This window comes from Ranitomeya variabilis, chromosome 1, assembly GCF_051348905.1.
Source record: "Ranitomeya variabilis isolate aRanVar5 chromosome 1, aRanVar5.hap1, whole genome shotgun sequence".
Taxonomy (NCBI): Eukaryota; Metazoa; Chordata; class Amphibia; order Anura; family Dendrobatidae; genus Ranitomeya; species Ranitomeya variabilis.
In genome coordinates, this window is record NC_135232.1 from 509,487,529 (window position 1) to 509,503,189 (window position 15,661).

Here is a 15,661-nt window from a genome sequence, read left to right on the forward strand (position 1 = left end):
GCAGAATAATTATGCGTCGAGCCTTACTGCGATCTTTGGGAGGCAAAATGATGAAATAAACAGCAGGTGAAGAATTGGTATTTAATTTTTAACGCCGTTTCTTGTGCGGTGTAAGTGATTAGGCGACTATTCTACGGGTCGGTGCGATTACAGCGATGCCAGGTTTACGAGGGGCGATCCAAAAGTAATGATAATCGGTTATTTCTATTGCACACAGAAATTAAAATAAAATGTTTTCTTCTCTCTTAGGTACCCACTAGTCCAGGAAAAAAAATCACTTAAATAGACCACGTTTCCCGGGAGCTACATTCATTTGAATATGAACTGCCGAGGAGTGAACATCAAAATGACTGCTTGAAAAAAATGACTAAGGAATTTAAGCTGGGAAGAACATCGACGGAAGATGAACATCGTGAAGGACGCCCATCCACGTCCCTCAATGAAGAAAACGTTAAACAAGTTGAAGAAGTTGTATTGGCAGACAAGGAAAATTTTTTGTCACGTTTTTTGACCATGGATGAGACCTGGATCCACCACTTTGATTCTGAAACTAAACAACAATCGATGACATGGAAACGAGCCGATGCCGAAGAAATTCAAAGTGTCAAGCTCAGCAGGGAAGGTTATGGCGTCCGTTTCTTGGGATGCTGAAGGAATTGTTATGGTGGACTATTTGGAGAAGGGAGCCACTTTTACGGGCTCCTACTACGCAGAACAAATAAGAAGATTGCGGGAGGCTATCAAGGAGAAAATGCGTGGCAAACTGCGGGCTGGAGTGGTTTCACCAAGATAACGCGCCGGCTCACAAAACTGCAGTTGCCATGGCTACCATTCAAGAAGCGGGCTTTGAACTGGTGGAACACCCCCCTATTCGCAAGATCTAGCCCCCAGTGACTTCTTTCTCTTTCCTCGGCTCAAGGAACACCTCCGGGGCAAGAAATTTGATGACAATAGCAACGTGATAACCGCTGTTGGGGATTTTTTTGAGGGTCAAGATCAAGAATTTTTTTCGAAGGGAATTCTAAGTTTAGAAAAGAGATTGTCATGTCGGACGCTGTTCACACTAGGGCGTCCGACAGACAGCAGTAATTCCTCTTTCGTCCACTATATGCTCAGTGGCGCCGGTTAGATTTGATCCAGATTGTCCGGGGTTAATCTGGCTGGTGCTCGGGTTGAAGGCTGAGTCACGCCCACTGCCTTTAAATAGTTTTGCTGGGCTTTGGGCGTCGCCGATTATAGCTTCTGTCTAGTGCTTGGTTATCTCAGTCTGGAGTGGTGGTCTAGGAAAAGGATTATCGTATCTGGTGGTGTATATTTTCCTTTGTCATATTTTCCTCCTTCCTATATTTGTATTTATTTTGCCCTGTGCACTTATTGTGTATTCCTGAGTGACTGCGGCGTGGTGTATGTTTTCCGTTATCCTTGTCTGTGCTAACTGTGGGTATTGGTTAGTGGTCTCTTCACTGGGTGGTGGGTGGAGGTTTCAGCCTAGGGTGGAAACAGGAGATAGGGTGAGGGTGGAGGCCCAGACATGATGGTGTATCAGTGTAAACTCTGGGAGAGAGTCAGTCAGGGTTTCCCAGAGTTGAGGGAAATCGCAGGGGCCTGGGTTATTAGCTCTTGCCTACCTAGGCTCCTCGTGACAGAGATGGACTAAATGTATAGACTTGTTAGGAGACTATGTAGTAAAATATAAATTTTTTTTGACTATATTCATTGTGTTTAGTATTGATCATCATTACTTTTGGATCGCTCCTCGTATATCGGGTTTTTATGTTCGGCTGCTGTCACACACTAAAAAACAAATCATAAAAAAAAAATAAAAAAATTTTTTTTTGCATTACCACATTTTGAGATCTATAATTTTTCAATATTTTGGCCCACAGAGTCATGTGAGAGCTTTTTGCTGGACAAGTTGACGTTTTTGTTGGTACTATTCTGAAACACATGACATTTTTTGATCACTTTCTATTCTGATTTTTGGGAGACTTTAATTCAGGATTTTTTTTTGCCTTGGGGTAGGGGAGTATTGGGTTATTCCGCGGGTGGCAAAACTGATAAGGCAGTTTTATTTTTCGGGTCTGTACAATTAGTGATCCCACACTTCTATAGTTTATGTTTTGGCGCTTTTACACGATAAAAAATTACCGTAGCTTTGCATCGCTTTATTCTGAGAGCTATAATTTTTTATTTTTCTGCTGATTGAGCTCTATGGCAGCTTGTTTTTTTGATGGATAAGATGACGTTTTCTGTGGTACAAGGTTTATTTATATCCATCTTTTTTTTATTGCGTTTTATTCCACTTTTTGTTCGGTGGTATGATAAAACATTGTCTTATTTTTTTTTTTTATGGTGTTTACTAAAGGGGTTAACTACTGGGACAGTTTTATAGGTCGGGTCGTTACGGATGCGGCATACCAAATGTGTGTACTTGTGTTTTTTTTTTTCCTTTTTTCACACAAATCTTTATTTACAGGTACAATATCGTGATTTTTAAAAAAAAATAGTTTTACAATTCTTTAAAAAAGAAAAAAAAAAAAGTTTTTACTTTACTTTGTCCCACTACGGGGCTATCATTTTTTGCAGGCCGATCGCTTGTATTATTATTTATTTATACATTACAGGGTTATAGATATCATTTACAGTAAACAGGTTTACAGTGACACACTGGTATAGAGGGGAGAGGACCCTGTCCTTGCGGACTTACATTCTATGGGATAGTGGGGAAGAGACAGAAGGTAGGGGTGAGGCGGCGGCGGCGGTGAGGCGGCAGCTCGGTTATTGTAGGCTGTAGGCTTTCCTGAAGAGATGGGTTTTCAGGTTCCGTCTGAAGGATCCGAGGGTGCTGGATAATCGGACGTGTTGAGGCGTGGAATTCCAGAGGATGGGGGATATTCGGGAGAAATCTTGGAGGCGATTGTGTGACAAACGAATAAGTGTGGAGGAGAGTAGGAGGTCTTGGGATGAACGAAGATTACGTGAGGGAAGATAGTGGGAGATTAGTTCAGAAATATAGGGAGGGGACAGGTTGTGGATGGCTTTGTAGATCAGTGTTAGTAGTTTGTATAGCATCCTCATGCTATGCAAAATGTCAGCTCTGCACCGTGCATGATCAAGCAACTTTCCTAACTTTGTTGACTCGGATGTCGTCAGGATGACATCAAGTCACGATGGCAACGATCGTGAACCTGAGTCACTCCGCAGAGTCTCCAATCCAAGAGCAGAGCGGCTGTCATCCCTCTGCCAGCTCCTGGAATGCTTTGATCGCAGCATTTTAGCGGTTAAAGTGAGAATCAGCAGACACCTGACGGCGAACGCTGCGAATCTCCTCTATGCGCGCACGATCGCCATGACGTAATAATCTGTGCCTGCTCAATAAGGACCAAGGCACACGGACGTATTATTCCCAATGTCAGAAAGGGGTTAAAAAAAAGCAATGAATGAAAAAGGCTGACAAAACAAAGCATGTTTCCCAACATCAGTGTTCTATGCAGCAACTGGATAAAGCCTAAGCGCACAGATTTTACACTAATCACCTCCAGCAAATACTGCTAATAATGAGAGTGCTCTGCTTCATTATAGAAAGCTTTCTCCTATATTCGAACCAGTTAGAGAAATGGGTTTCTGAGGAATGTTATTTATTTTTTTAAAGGTAGACAATCCCCTTAGTGAGCAGTCAAATCAAGGCAATCCTGCTTTTTCATAATCACCTAGATTCAAGCCATCTGCATTCTAACTAAACACACACATATTAGGAAAAATAAATAATCAGGAGGATGTATCACAGATTTTTTACATCTACATTAATTTTTATTTGAAGATAAATTAAACTAAAGTTACATATTTAACAGAACAAAACACATACAAAATATTAATTGAAGTGTGCAACGTATTATGTTTAATACACTCTTAAGTGTTCTTCTTCAAACCATGACTGCAAAACAGGTCCAAAAACTGGCAAGTAAATTACCTTCAGTTTTAACCTTGCTCATTTGCCACCCCAATACAAATTGAATGAAGACAGCAAGGTGTGTTAGCTCACTTCCTATGTTCAAGGAAAGCAATTTGTAACAAAAACAAAAAACTTGAAGACACTTTGGATGTGAACATTTGTCAGAAGTTTTTCAACTGCAATCAAACTACTCAATCATTCTTGACTGCTCTTTGTAAAATACCAGTTCTTCACAACTTCCATTTCAGTATTGTCTTCCACAAGCTTCTGGCTTTGTAGAGCTACGTCTTTATCGACTTTAAAAGCCAATTCCATAATTTGGTGCAAGCTCCTGTAACGATAAATATGCAGATATGAAATTGACAAAAGTGCTCTAGCTGCAATTTCATAAACCTTAAAATAATTCTTATAGGGTGGGTAGCAAGAGAAAGCAACCCATCTTGCGGTCAGAGCTGTTCCAGGGGATTTTAGTAAATGAATGTCTATTCCTTCACTATGTGTTAAATGTTCTCCTTCACATTGTACCCTGCTGATCTGTGGCAGCGAGGTGCTGTATTTTGTAAACAGAGTTTTACTTGAGCAATAAACTACGAATATTTAATCATATCAAACATTCTGGTAACCTAGGCAATAGACAGAACTTTTGCACACAGTTCTTCAATTTTCTTTTAATGTGTTACTGAGATTCCCATTTAGGCTCTGTTCAATTCATGCTACATTTTTTTGTTAGAGAACCATCTTAGGTCAGTTTCACAAGTCCTGATAATTCCGGTACCAAAGATATCAGTGTCCATGTGTGCAATATTTGCGGCACACGTATGGCAACAGTGTGCTGCATCAGTACCACAGGCATGGGCGCAAGAGAAGCAGAGGTATATTAAGTGTTGTTCCCCAATGCTAGGTGCTAAAGACGGCTCATCATTCTCCCCTGCTCTGCTGGCGGTCAGCACAAGCAAGGGAAAATTATGAGAGTTATATTCAACTGATGAGAGCAGGCAGTGGTGCGGCTGATGGGACTATTACTCCCATAAGCCTACACCTGCTGCCACTAATAAAGTGACAACAGGAGCGGCTGATGGGAGTATTCAACCGCCACCTGAGCTATAAATAACACCTGTATTTTCTATAACCAGCCAGGCAAAACTCACAGCTGGTGGCTGCAACCCTCAGCTGTCAGATTTAGCAAGGCTGGTTATCAAGAATAGAGGGGTCACCAAGCTGTTTCTTTTTTAAATTATTTAAATAAATAAGTAGAATAAAAAAACAACAACAAAAAAAGTGTGGCGTCCCCCCCCCTATTTTGACAACCAGAGTTGCTAAAGTTGACAGCTGGGGGATTGGTATTTTCAGGCTGGTAAGGGGCTGTGGATATTGAACCCCCAGACTAAAATTAGAAGCCCACAGCCGCCTAGAAAAGGCACATTTATTAGATGCGCCAATTCTGGCACTTTGCTCAGCTCTTCCCACTTGCCCTGTAGCGGTGGCAAGTGGGGTTCATATTTGTGGGGTTGATGTGACCTTTGTATTGTCAGGTGACATCAAGCTCACGGCTTAGTAAATAAAGACACAACAAGTTTAAAGTCCTTTATTTGAAACTAGATGGTGGCCCGATTCGAACGCATCGGGTATTCTAGAATATGTATGTAGTATAAACCCCGCACCAATATCGCTGATTGGTCGCGACCAATCAGCGAAGCGTGGTTCATATCCCTCGCCAATTCGCGACTGGCCAGCCGCGACCAATCAGCGAAGCGGGGTTTAAATCCCACGCCAATTCGCAGCCGGACTGCGTCTGTCGTTGATTGGTCGCGGGCGGCTGGCGCGACCAATCAGCGACGCGGGATTTCTGTTACAGACAAACAGACAGAATTAGACGACTATACAGTATAGATGGTGGCCCGATTCTAACGCATCGGGTATTCTAGAATATGTATTTATATAGCAGCCACATAGTATATAGCACAGCCCACGTAACACAGACAGCCACGTAGTATATAGGAACCACGTAGTATATAGCACAGCCACGTGCTATACAACACAGCCCACATAATATAAAGCATAGCCCACGCAGTATATAACAGCCCACACAGTATATAGCACAGGCCACGCAGTATATAACACAGGCCAAGCAGTATATAACACAGGCCAAGTAGTATATAACACAGCCCACGCGGTATATAACAGCCCACGCGGTATATAACAGCCCACGCGGTATATAACAGTCCACGCAGTATATAACACAGCCCACGCAATATACAAAACAGCCCACATAGTATATAGCAGCCACGCAGTATATAACACAGCCCACGCAGTATATAACACAGTGTGGGCACCATATCCCTGGTATAAAAAAAAAAATTAAAATAAAAAAATATAGTTCTTACCGATAACGGTATTTCTCTGAGCCCATGATGGCACCACGGAGAGAGGGGATCCACCCACCAAGGACAGGAAACCTACAGATAAAAAGGTGGTACCTCTCTCCCGCGTCAGTTGTTTACTAGAGAACGATGGGAGACTAAAGAATAGAGTCTTACTTTTAACATTTACTTAAATTTAATTGAGATACCGCGTGACTATTCAAATACTTATCATCTGGCACTAACTCAGTGTGCACACCCATAAGTGAAGGGAGGGAATGTACGGGTGCCATCATGGGCTCCGAGAAATACCATTATAGGTAAGAACTATATTTTTCTCTGACGCCCTCGGAGAGATTTGCATAGATTGTACATTCAGGGAGGGACCACCGCTTCCAGAACCCTTTTACCGAAGGTAAGGTCTGAAGAGGAGATAAAGTCCAATCTATAGTGCCTATAGAATGTAGATGTGAGGACCAGGTAGCAGCTCTACATATCATGGTCAATTGAAGCTCCGGCCTTCTCTGCCCAAGAGGTCGCTACTGCTCTTGTTGAGTGAGCCTTGACATCTCCCGGGACAGCCATCCCACTCGATGAGCAAGATAGACTGATGGCGTCCGTGATCCATCTCGCCAGAGTGGCTTTGGAGGATTTTTTCCCCTTCCGGGGACCCTGAAAACACACAAAAAGAGAGGCATCCTCCCTACTCTCTCTGGTGGCTTCTATGTAATGCATGAGGCATCTGCGGACATCTAGTGTGTGTAAGGATTCTTCCTCCTTGTTTTTCGGGTTGGGACAGAAGGAGGGGAGAGATATCTCTTGAGTTCTATGAAACCGGGATGCTACCTTCGGGAGGTATGCTGGGTCTATTTTGAGAACAACCCTATCCTCCAAGAACTGTGTGTAAGGAGGGTTAGCAGATAGAGCCTGTATGTCGCTAACTCTACGTGCAGACGTGAGGGCGACGAGCAGGGATGTTTTGAGGGATAGAAATTTCAATGGGATATCTCCTAAGGGCTCGAAGGGAGGTTTAGTCAGGGCTTTAAGGACCACATTTAAATCCCATTGAGGGGTATCTTTTACTGGAAGTAGTCTCGATCTACCTGCTGCCCTGATGAACCTGGAAACCCACCGATTCCCTGCCAAATCATAGTTAAATAGGGCTCTTAATGCTGCCACGTGGACTTTCAGGGTACTCGTGGCTAGACCGATCTCCAACTCGTTTTGTAGAAATTCTAATATGGATTTAAGAGGGACCTCTTCCCCTATTTTTGCGCCCGATGATGATGAAAGGAATTTTTTTCCATACCTTCCCATACTGCTTTGTTGTAATCAGTTTCCTACTTTGTAAAAGAGTAGATACCAACCCTGGAGAGAAACCTCTGCTTTCTAGTAGCTTCCTCTGAAATGCCAGGCTGTCAAGTGTAAGCTCGTAACTTGTGGATGATGAACTGGGCCCTGGGAGAGTAGGTTTGGGAGGTCCGGAAGTACCCACAAGTCGGATATCGACATTCTCATCATCCAAGAGAACCAAGGCCTCTTCGGCCAGAACGGGGCTATTAAGATCACATGAGCCCCGTCCTCCCGAAATTTTCCTCAGCACTGCCGGAATCAGAGCAAATGGGGGAATCGCGTAAGCCAGCTGATGTAGCCATGGAGTCAGGAATGCATCCAACACCACAGGATTCCCCAGTGGGGTTAAGGAGCAAAAATTTTATTTTTTTGTTTAGGTTGTTTGCAAAGAGGTCTATGTTGGGTACCCCCCCATTTTTCTGTAATCTGGGTGAATATTGCCCGATTTAGCTTCCATTCCCCTTGCTTTAGACGGGAACGATTTAGAAAGACCGCTCTGTAGTTGTCCACCCCCTTTATATGCAGACTTGTCAGAGATAGAAGGTTGCTTTCGGCTATGTGAAATATTGACCCTGTTACTTCCATCAGTTTTTGAGAGCGAGTACCCCCTTGGTGATTCAGGTACGCTACTACTACCCTGTTGTCTGACATAACTCTGACATGGTGAGAGTGAAGGGCCCCCAAGAATTCCAGCAGAGCGAACTTGACCGCTAGAAGTTCTTTCATTTTGGAAGATTCTTTTGCTAGAGACGGTGACCAGGTGCCTTGGGCTAATAGGTCATTCAGATGAGCCCCCCACCCACTGGGGCTTGCGTCTGTGGTTACGATTTTTGAAACTGGAGTTACCCACAGGACTCCCTGGAAAAGATTTTTTTGCGATGTCCACCAGATTAGTGACTGAGTTGTGCATGGAGATAACCTGAACTGACTTTCTAAATGCCCTCTTAGAGAGACTTCCTCTGACAAAATTTGCCATTGAAGGTCTCTCGAATGGAGCTGAGCCCATTGGACCGCAGGGATGCATGAAGTCATGGATCCCAAGAGGGACATAGCCTGGCGGAGAGTTATGGAGGGGAGAGCTTGTATCTTGGACACCAGCCCTGTCATTTTTTGTATTTTTTCCCCGGGAAGGCGGCATTCCTCCTTTACGGAGTCTAGAGTGAGACCTAGATATTCCTGGACCTGGGAAGGCAACAACCTGGACTTTTTTAAGCTTATCAGCCAGCCCAGCTTCTCTGGAGAACGCATTATTGCTTCTAGCTGTTTGCTGCAGTGTTGGAGAGAGGAGCCTATTACCAAAAGGTCATCTAGGTATGGCACGATCAGGGTGTCCCGTTCTCTCAGATGAGCCATTACCTCCGCGATTAGCTTTGTGAATATTCTTGGAGCTATAGCTAGCCCGAAGGGTAGGGCTGAAAACTGAAAGTGGTGTAACACCCCCCTGATGTGAACCGCTATCCTGAGAATCCTCTGGTGATCTCTGTGGATAGGGACGTGATAGTAAGCATCCTTCAGGTCCAGGACTACCATGAACCACCGAGGAAACAGCATTTTTATAGATGACTTTATTGTTTCCATCTTGAACACTTGTACCTCTAGGTATTTGTTTAAGTTTTTCAAGTTTATGATAGTCCTGTATGACCCATCCGTTTTTTTTCTCAGGAACAGAGGGAATAGTATCCTTGCACTCTTTCTTTTGGTGGAACTTCCAGAAGAACCCCCTTGTCCACTAGTCCAATGACCTCGTTTTCCAATGCCAATTGCTCTTCCACTGAAGACCTTGGTGATGTTATCATAAAGGTGGGGAGAGAGGTTTTGAGAAATGTCAGTTTCAGACCCGATTTTATTATGCCCAGGATCCATGGACTGCGGGTAATTTTCTCCCAGGCCGAGAGAAAGAGTGACAATCTTCCCCCACCTGGGGCAAACCTTCATTGAGAAGGTTTCTTGTTGTCGCTGGGGCTTTTATTAAACAAGAATCCTTTATTTTTGTTTCTCTTATCCTCCTATTTTTCCAGTTTTTTCCCCCGGCTTTTTACGGAAAAACCTCTTGCTCCGAAAGGGCCTTCTATAAGAGGGGAAACCCAGGGAGGGAAAAGATTTCTTTTTATCCCCCCCCTTCTCTAGGATGTCATCTAAGGTGGGACCAAACAGGAATTCCCCCTCACAGGGAATGGTACACAATTTTGATTTTGTCTGTAAGTCCCCTGTCCAGCACTTAAGCCAGAGGGCGCGCCTAGCCACGTTAGGGAAAACTGCTGATCTAGCAGCTAATCTAATTGAATCGGCAGAAGAATCTGCCAAAAATGCGGCCGCCCCCCTCATTACCGGCAAGGTGTTTAGTATGGAGTCCCGGGATGATTTCCCTTTTAGTTGGCCTTCCAGCTGGTCTAACCATATCATTAATGAACGGGAGGAACATGCGGCGGCGACTGCCGGCTTTAGACCTCCCCCAGCTGCTTCCCAGGAACTTTTTAGAAAGGCGTCCGCCTTTTTGTCCATAGGATCTTTCAAGACCCCCATGTCCTCAAATGGGAAGGCAAATTTCTTTGATGCCTTAGCTATGGCGACATCTAGTTTAGGGGCTTTTTCCCAAAAGGAGCAAGATTCATCCTCAAAAGGGTATTTCCTTTTAGGCGTCAGTAACGCCTTCCTTATGGGTTTTTCCACTCTTTTTTGATCAGTGCGGATATTGTGTCATTAAGGGGAAATGCCCTCCTCTTTTTTTGTTCAAGACCCCAGAACATGATGTCCTGTACCGATCTTTTTGGGTGAGGGTCCACCAAACCCATAGTGCTTTTAACCACCTTAATGAGGCCATCTGTGTACTCCAAAGGGAAACAACTGTGACCCCCCCAGAGGAAGAAGAGGATGATGAAGAAGAAGAAGAGGAGCTAGACGTATCTGAGTCCACATCATCACTGTCCGTAATATTAGACCCAGGGGACGGAGACCTGTGCCTAGTCTTCCTCCGCTTTTAAGGGATCTAAATGTGTCTTCCACCTGATTTTTTATCAGGGTTTTGAGGTCGGCTGCAAACCCGGGAAGCCCTTCGGATACTGTCTGCTGTATACACATGTTACAAAGTCTTTTCTCCCAGGTAGTTGGAAGGTCTTCTCTACACAGGGCACAAATCCTATGCTTAGTCTTGCCTAAACTTTTCTTCCCCTAAAGAAAGAGAGACAAATATACCCTTACTGTCACTGACTTTCACAAAGATCACTTACCACCTCACGGACCCATAAATACCGGTTGGGGATGCTCTGCATCTGTCTTTTTTCCGGACGCCGTACCGGACTCCTTGCTATGCTGGGACCTTTGGTGTTCTTTACCGGTAGTATCTTGGTGTCCTTTTTGCTGTCGCCGCTTTTGCTGCTGCTGCGATGCTGGTGGTGGTGGCGATTCTGGTAAGGGTGACGCCCCCAGGTCACTCATGGTGCCTGTGCTGCGGGCTTGCTGCCCCACAGAAGCACCTAAGCAGGGCACCCTTTTATGTGGCGGTAATTCCCGCTGCCAATTTAGGTCTGCGCAGTAGCGCTGTTTGCCGGCGCATGCGCAATGGCCCGTTATTGTGATAATCCCGGCCAAATCCCGCACAGTCGGATCCAAGATGGCGCTGCACATAGCGCACACGCTGCACACCAGAGCCCCCGGCTTTTTTGCAGCTTGCAGGCTGATTTTTCAGGAGGGAGAGCGCCACTCTCCCCGCAGCCACAGAGGGACCCCCTGGATGATTATCGATGCTGCAGCATCTTACCCGAGGAGGTGGCCGCGAACTCCATGCCATCTCCCCCACACACCCTAGAGGCCCACTAGCCCCAGCTGTGGCGCTTCGGATCACCACACCAGCCGAGGCAGGGGGACCCCCGCTGCCTGAGTCGGACTGATTGGCCCCGGAATCCAACGACATCTTCTTGTCGGTAAGCTGTAGGTCTCCCATCAAGGACAGGAAACCAACTGATGCGGGAGAGAGGTACCGCCTTTTTATCTGTAGGTTTCCTGTCCTTGGTGGGCGGATCCCCTCAGAGAAAAACAGTTATATACTCACCCTCCGCCGTCCAGCGAAGCTGTCCCGATGCACGCGCCGCCAGCTTCCGTTGCCAGAGATGCATTGCGAAATTACCCAGATGACTTAGTGGTCTCGCGAGACCGCTAAGTCTTCTGGGTAATTTCGCAATGCATCTCTGGGAACGGAAGCTGGCGGCAGCAGCGCGCGCATCGGCAGATGACGGAAGGTGAGAATAGTAGATTTTTTTTATAATTATTATTTTTAACATTATATCTTTTTACTATTGATGCTGCTTATGTAAATCCCGTGCCAATGTCGCTGATTGGTCGCGCCGGCTGGCGCCACGACCGATCAGCGAAGCGTGATTTAAATCCTGCGACAATGTCGCTGATTGATCGCGCGCGACCAATCAGCGAAGCGGTGTTTAAATCCCATGCCAATGTCGCTGATTGGTCGAGCCGGCTGGGCGCGACCAATCAGCGAAGCGGTGGGACCGGAGCATCGCGAGCTGCAGGAAAAGCTGCTGCGGAAGAAACGGAAGGTGAGAATATCACGATTTTTTATTTTTTTTTACATTATATCTTTTTACTATTGATGCTGCATAGGCATCATCAATAGTAAGAAGTTGATCACACTTGTCAAAAGCGGTGACAGACCCGGAAATGCTGCAGGCATAACGCGTGATGATGTAGCGGTCTCGCGAGACCGCTACGTCATCTCCAGTCATTGCCTTAATGCATTCTTGAGACCGAAGCAGCGCGCGAGGAGCGGGAAAGGCCTAGGCTGGATCCGGGGGCTGCCGGAGGGTGAGTAGATAATGATTTTTTATTATTTTTAACATTATATGTTCTTACTATTGATGCTGAATAGGCAGCATCAATAGTAAAAAGTTGGTCACACAGAGGGTTAATGGCAGCGTTAACGGACTGCCTTACTCCGCCCGCATTATGCAGCGGTGTAAGGCAGTCTGGTTAACGCTATGTGGGCGCTGACTGGGGGGTATGGAGGGGCTAATTCACGGCCGGACTGTACCCGTCGCTGATTGGTCGCGGCCTCGGGATTTCCGTGACAGACAGACAAACTGACGGAAGTGACCCTTAGACAATTATATGTAAGATAAACACTTTTCCATCTTTATTTTAAAAACCACAAACACAGTTATACTCACCTAACGCCTAATTCCACTGAATCCCTTGTCTCCTGTAATAAAACTAAAGTAAAAACACGTATTTTACTTACCAGTAATGTTTTTTTCCAAACCCATGGCGACACTAACGAGAGAGGGAATCTGCCCTTCAAAAGACAAGAAACCTTCAAGATAAAAAAGGGCGGCTCCTCTCTCGGCATCAGTGGATTACAGAGCATGAGAGAACCTCCGAGTTAATGTACACATATCTATATATATTGATACAAACCATTTCTAACCACAACCACAAGTGGTGTACTATATACAATAACCCATCAACCGGAAGGTGGTGAACTTAGTAATGGGAGGGAATATAAGGATGCTGTCATGGCTCCCGAAAAAAAACATTACCAGTAAGTAATAATTGTGTTTTTCTGTCACCCATGACTGCACCAATGAGAGAATTACTCATTAGGGAGCTACCACAGCCTTTAGAACCTTCTTTCCAAACATGAGATCAGAAGAGGCAGCTGGATCTACTCTATAGTGGCTATAAAAGGTAGAAGGTGATTATCACGTAGCTGCCTTACCGATCTGCTCAATGGACACGTCCGCTCTTTCTGCCCAAGACGTTGCCATTGAGGGGGCTTCAGGTAGTCAGGGACTGGCCTTCCTGCGCCTGTATAGGTCAACTAAATGGCCTCTCTTATCCACCTGGATAGGGTACCCTTCAAGACTCATTCCTTTTTTAGAGCTCTGAAGGGAAATTAAAAAAAAAGCCCTACCCTTCCTCCAAGGCTTTGTCACTGTTAAATGGTGAAGAAGGCACCTCCTAACACCTAAGGTGTGAAACCTCTCTTTACTATTCTTAGGGTCAGGACAGCAGGATAGCAGAGTTATCCCCTGTGATCTATGGAATTTAGATACTACTTTAGGTAAATAAGCTGGGTCAGGTTTTAAGACTATTCTATCATCCATAACCAGGGAAAAGGAAGGGTCTGCTGACAAAGCCTGTATATCATTCACCCCGAGAGCTGATGTTAGGGCTACCAATAGTATAGTTTTTAGGGTGATCAATTTTATGGATCCTGAACTCAGAGGTTCAAAGAGGGAATCTGTTAATGCATTCAGAACCAAGTTTAAATCCCATGGCGGTGCTCTGGCTACAAGGACCGGTTTAGATCTAACACACTTCTTAACAAACCTAACCACTCACCGATTACCTGCGAGGTTGTAATTATATAGTGCACCCAAGGCCGAAATCTGGACTTTTAAAAGGTGCTAATGGCCAGGCCTTGCTCATGCCCCCTCTGAAGGAACTCCAGGATTTCTTCGCAGGGTCACCCTTTCTCCCAAAGTAAACCATGCGGATGACAGGAACTTTTTCCAAGCGCCGGGCCTCTCTGACCTTTCCCGACGCCTGAGCACTGCAGTACTTTGCTCTGCCCTCAACAGGGCAGACAAAGTACGCCTGCACCAGAGCCCCTGCGTGAAGACAAGAAGAGCATGTCATCGTAAGAAGATAGGAGGCCCCGGAGCGCCCCCCCCAGGTGAGTATAATCTAACCTCTTTTTCTTATCTTTCAGAAACACAGCGGTCAGGTCAAAAGGGTAGGTGCTGTGTCCCACAATGAGTGGCTCAGAGAAAAGGATTTTACGGTGAGTACACAAAAATCCAGGTTTCTCCTTCGCCTCATTGGGGGACACAGGACCATGGGACGTCCTAAAGCAGTCCCTGGGTGGGGAACCTACAACAGATCAAGCCCTATGTAGCAACTGTCTATTGATGCACTACCGCTGCCTGCAAGATTCCCCCCTGCCCAGGCCCACATCTGCAGAAGCCTGAGTGTGAACGTTGTAGTGCTTAGAGAATGTGTGCAGAGTGGACCAAGTCGCAACCTTGCAAACCTGTTCCGCCGACGCCTGGTGATGAATGGCCCAAGAAGCACCCACCGACCAAGTGGAGTGCACCTTAATCCCTGCTGGGATAGGCTTGCCCCCGAGACGGTAAGACTCTTGAATAGCCGAGTATCTACATGGCTATTGTGGATTTTGAAGCAGCAACTCCCTTCCTGTGACCCTCAGGAAGAATGAATAAAGCGTCCGACTTACGGAAGGACACTGTCCGTAAGACGTACCTCCTGAGAGCCCCCACCAAATCCCGAGTGTGAAGAGCTCTCTCCACCCGGTGTACTGGTGCCGGACAAAACAAGGGCAGGACAATGTCCTCATTAAGGTGAAAAGAGGAGACCACCTTGGGTAAGAAGGACGGTGACGGCCTGAGAACGACCTTGTCCTAGATGGCAATTAGAAAAGAAGCTTGACAGGACAGAGTGACCAGCTCTGAAACCCGCCTGATTGACGTCACCACGACAAGGAAAGCGACCTTCCATGAAAGGTGGAATAGCGAAACGTCCCATAGTGATTCGAAAGGAGACTCCTGTAGAACACCAAGGACCAAGTTAAGGTCCCAGGCATCCAAGGGCATTCTATCGGGAGGCACCACGTGGAAACCCCCTGAATGAAACCTGCAGCTTGGAAGCGATTCTGCACTCGAACAAAACCGATAATTAGGAAACCTGACCTTTGAGGGAACTAAGTGCTAGTCCAGACCAAACTGAAGAAACTCCAAAATGGTGGGAATGGAAAAGACAAGGACGACGACCGCGTTCTCTACACCATGCGAAAAAAGTTTTCCCGGTGCGGTGATAAATGCACACCGAGACAGGCTTCCGAGCGCTAATTATGGTGGACACTACCGCTTTGGAGAACCCAGCTTGGGTTAGGACCCAGGATTCAATGGTCATGCCGTTAAACACAAATCGGGCCCTGGGAGAGTAAATCCTGACAATCCGGTAATCG

At 45.8% G+C, this 15,661-nt stretch overlaps 1 protein-coding gene across 2 annotated transcripts in view; it reads right to left on the bottom strand.

Moving 5' to 3' along the window:
- Positions 1 to 3,788: 3,788 nt before the first annotated feature.
- The window catches only part of HAUS8 (HAUS augmin like complex subunit 8), a 181,877-nt gene continuing 170,004 nt past the window's right edge, over positions 3,789 to 15,661 (bottom strand). For both annotated transcript variants that reach the window (XM_077253241.1, XM_077253251.1), the window contains exon 11: positions 3,789 to 4,283. In XM_077253241.1, coding sequence (XP_077109356.1) covers positions 4,148 to 4,283 — 136 coding nt within the window. In that variant the 3' untranslated portion in view covers positions 3,789 to 4,147. The remainder of the gene's footprint in view (positions 4,284 to 15,661) is intronic.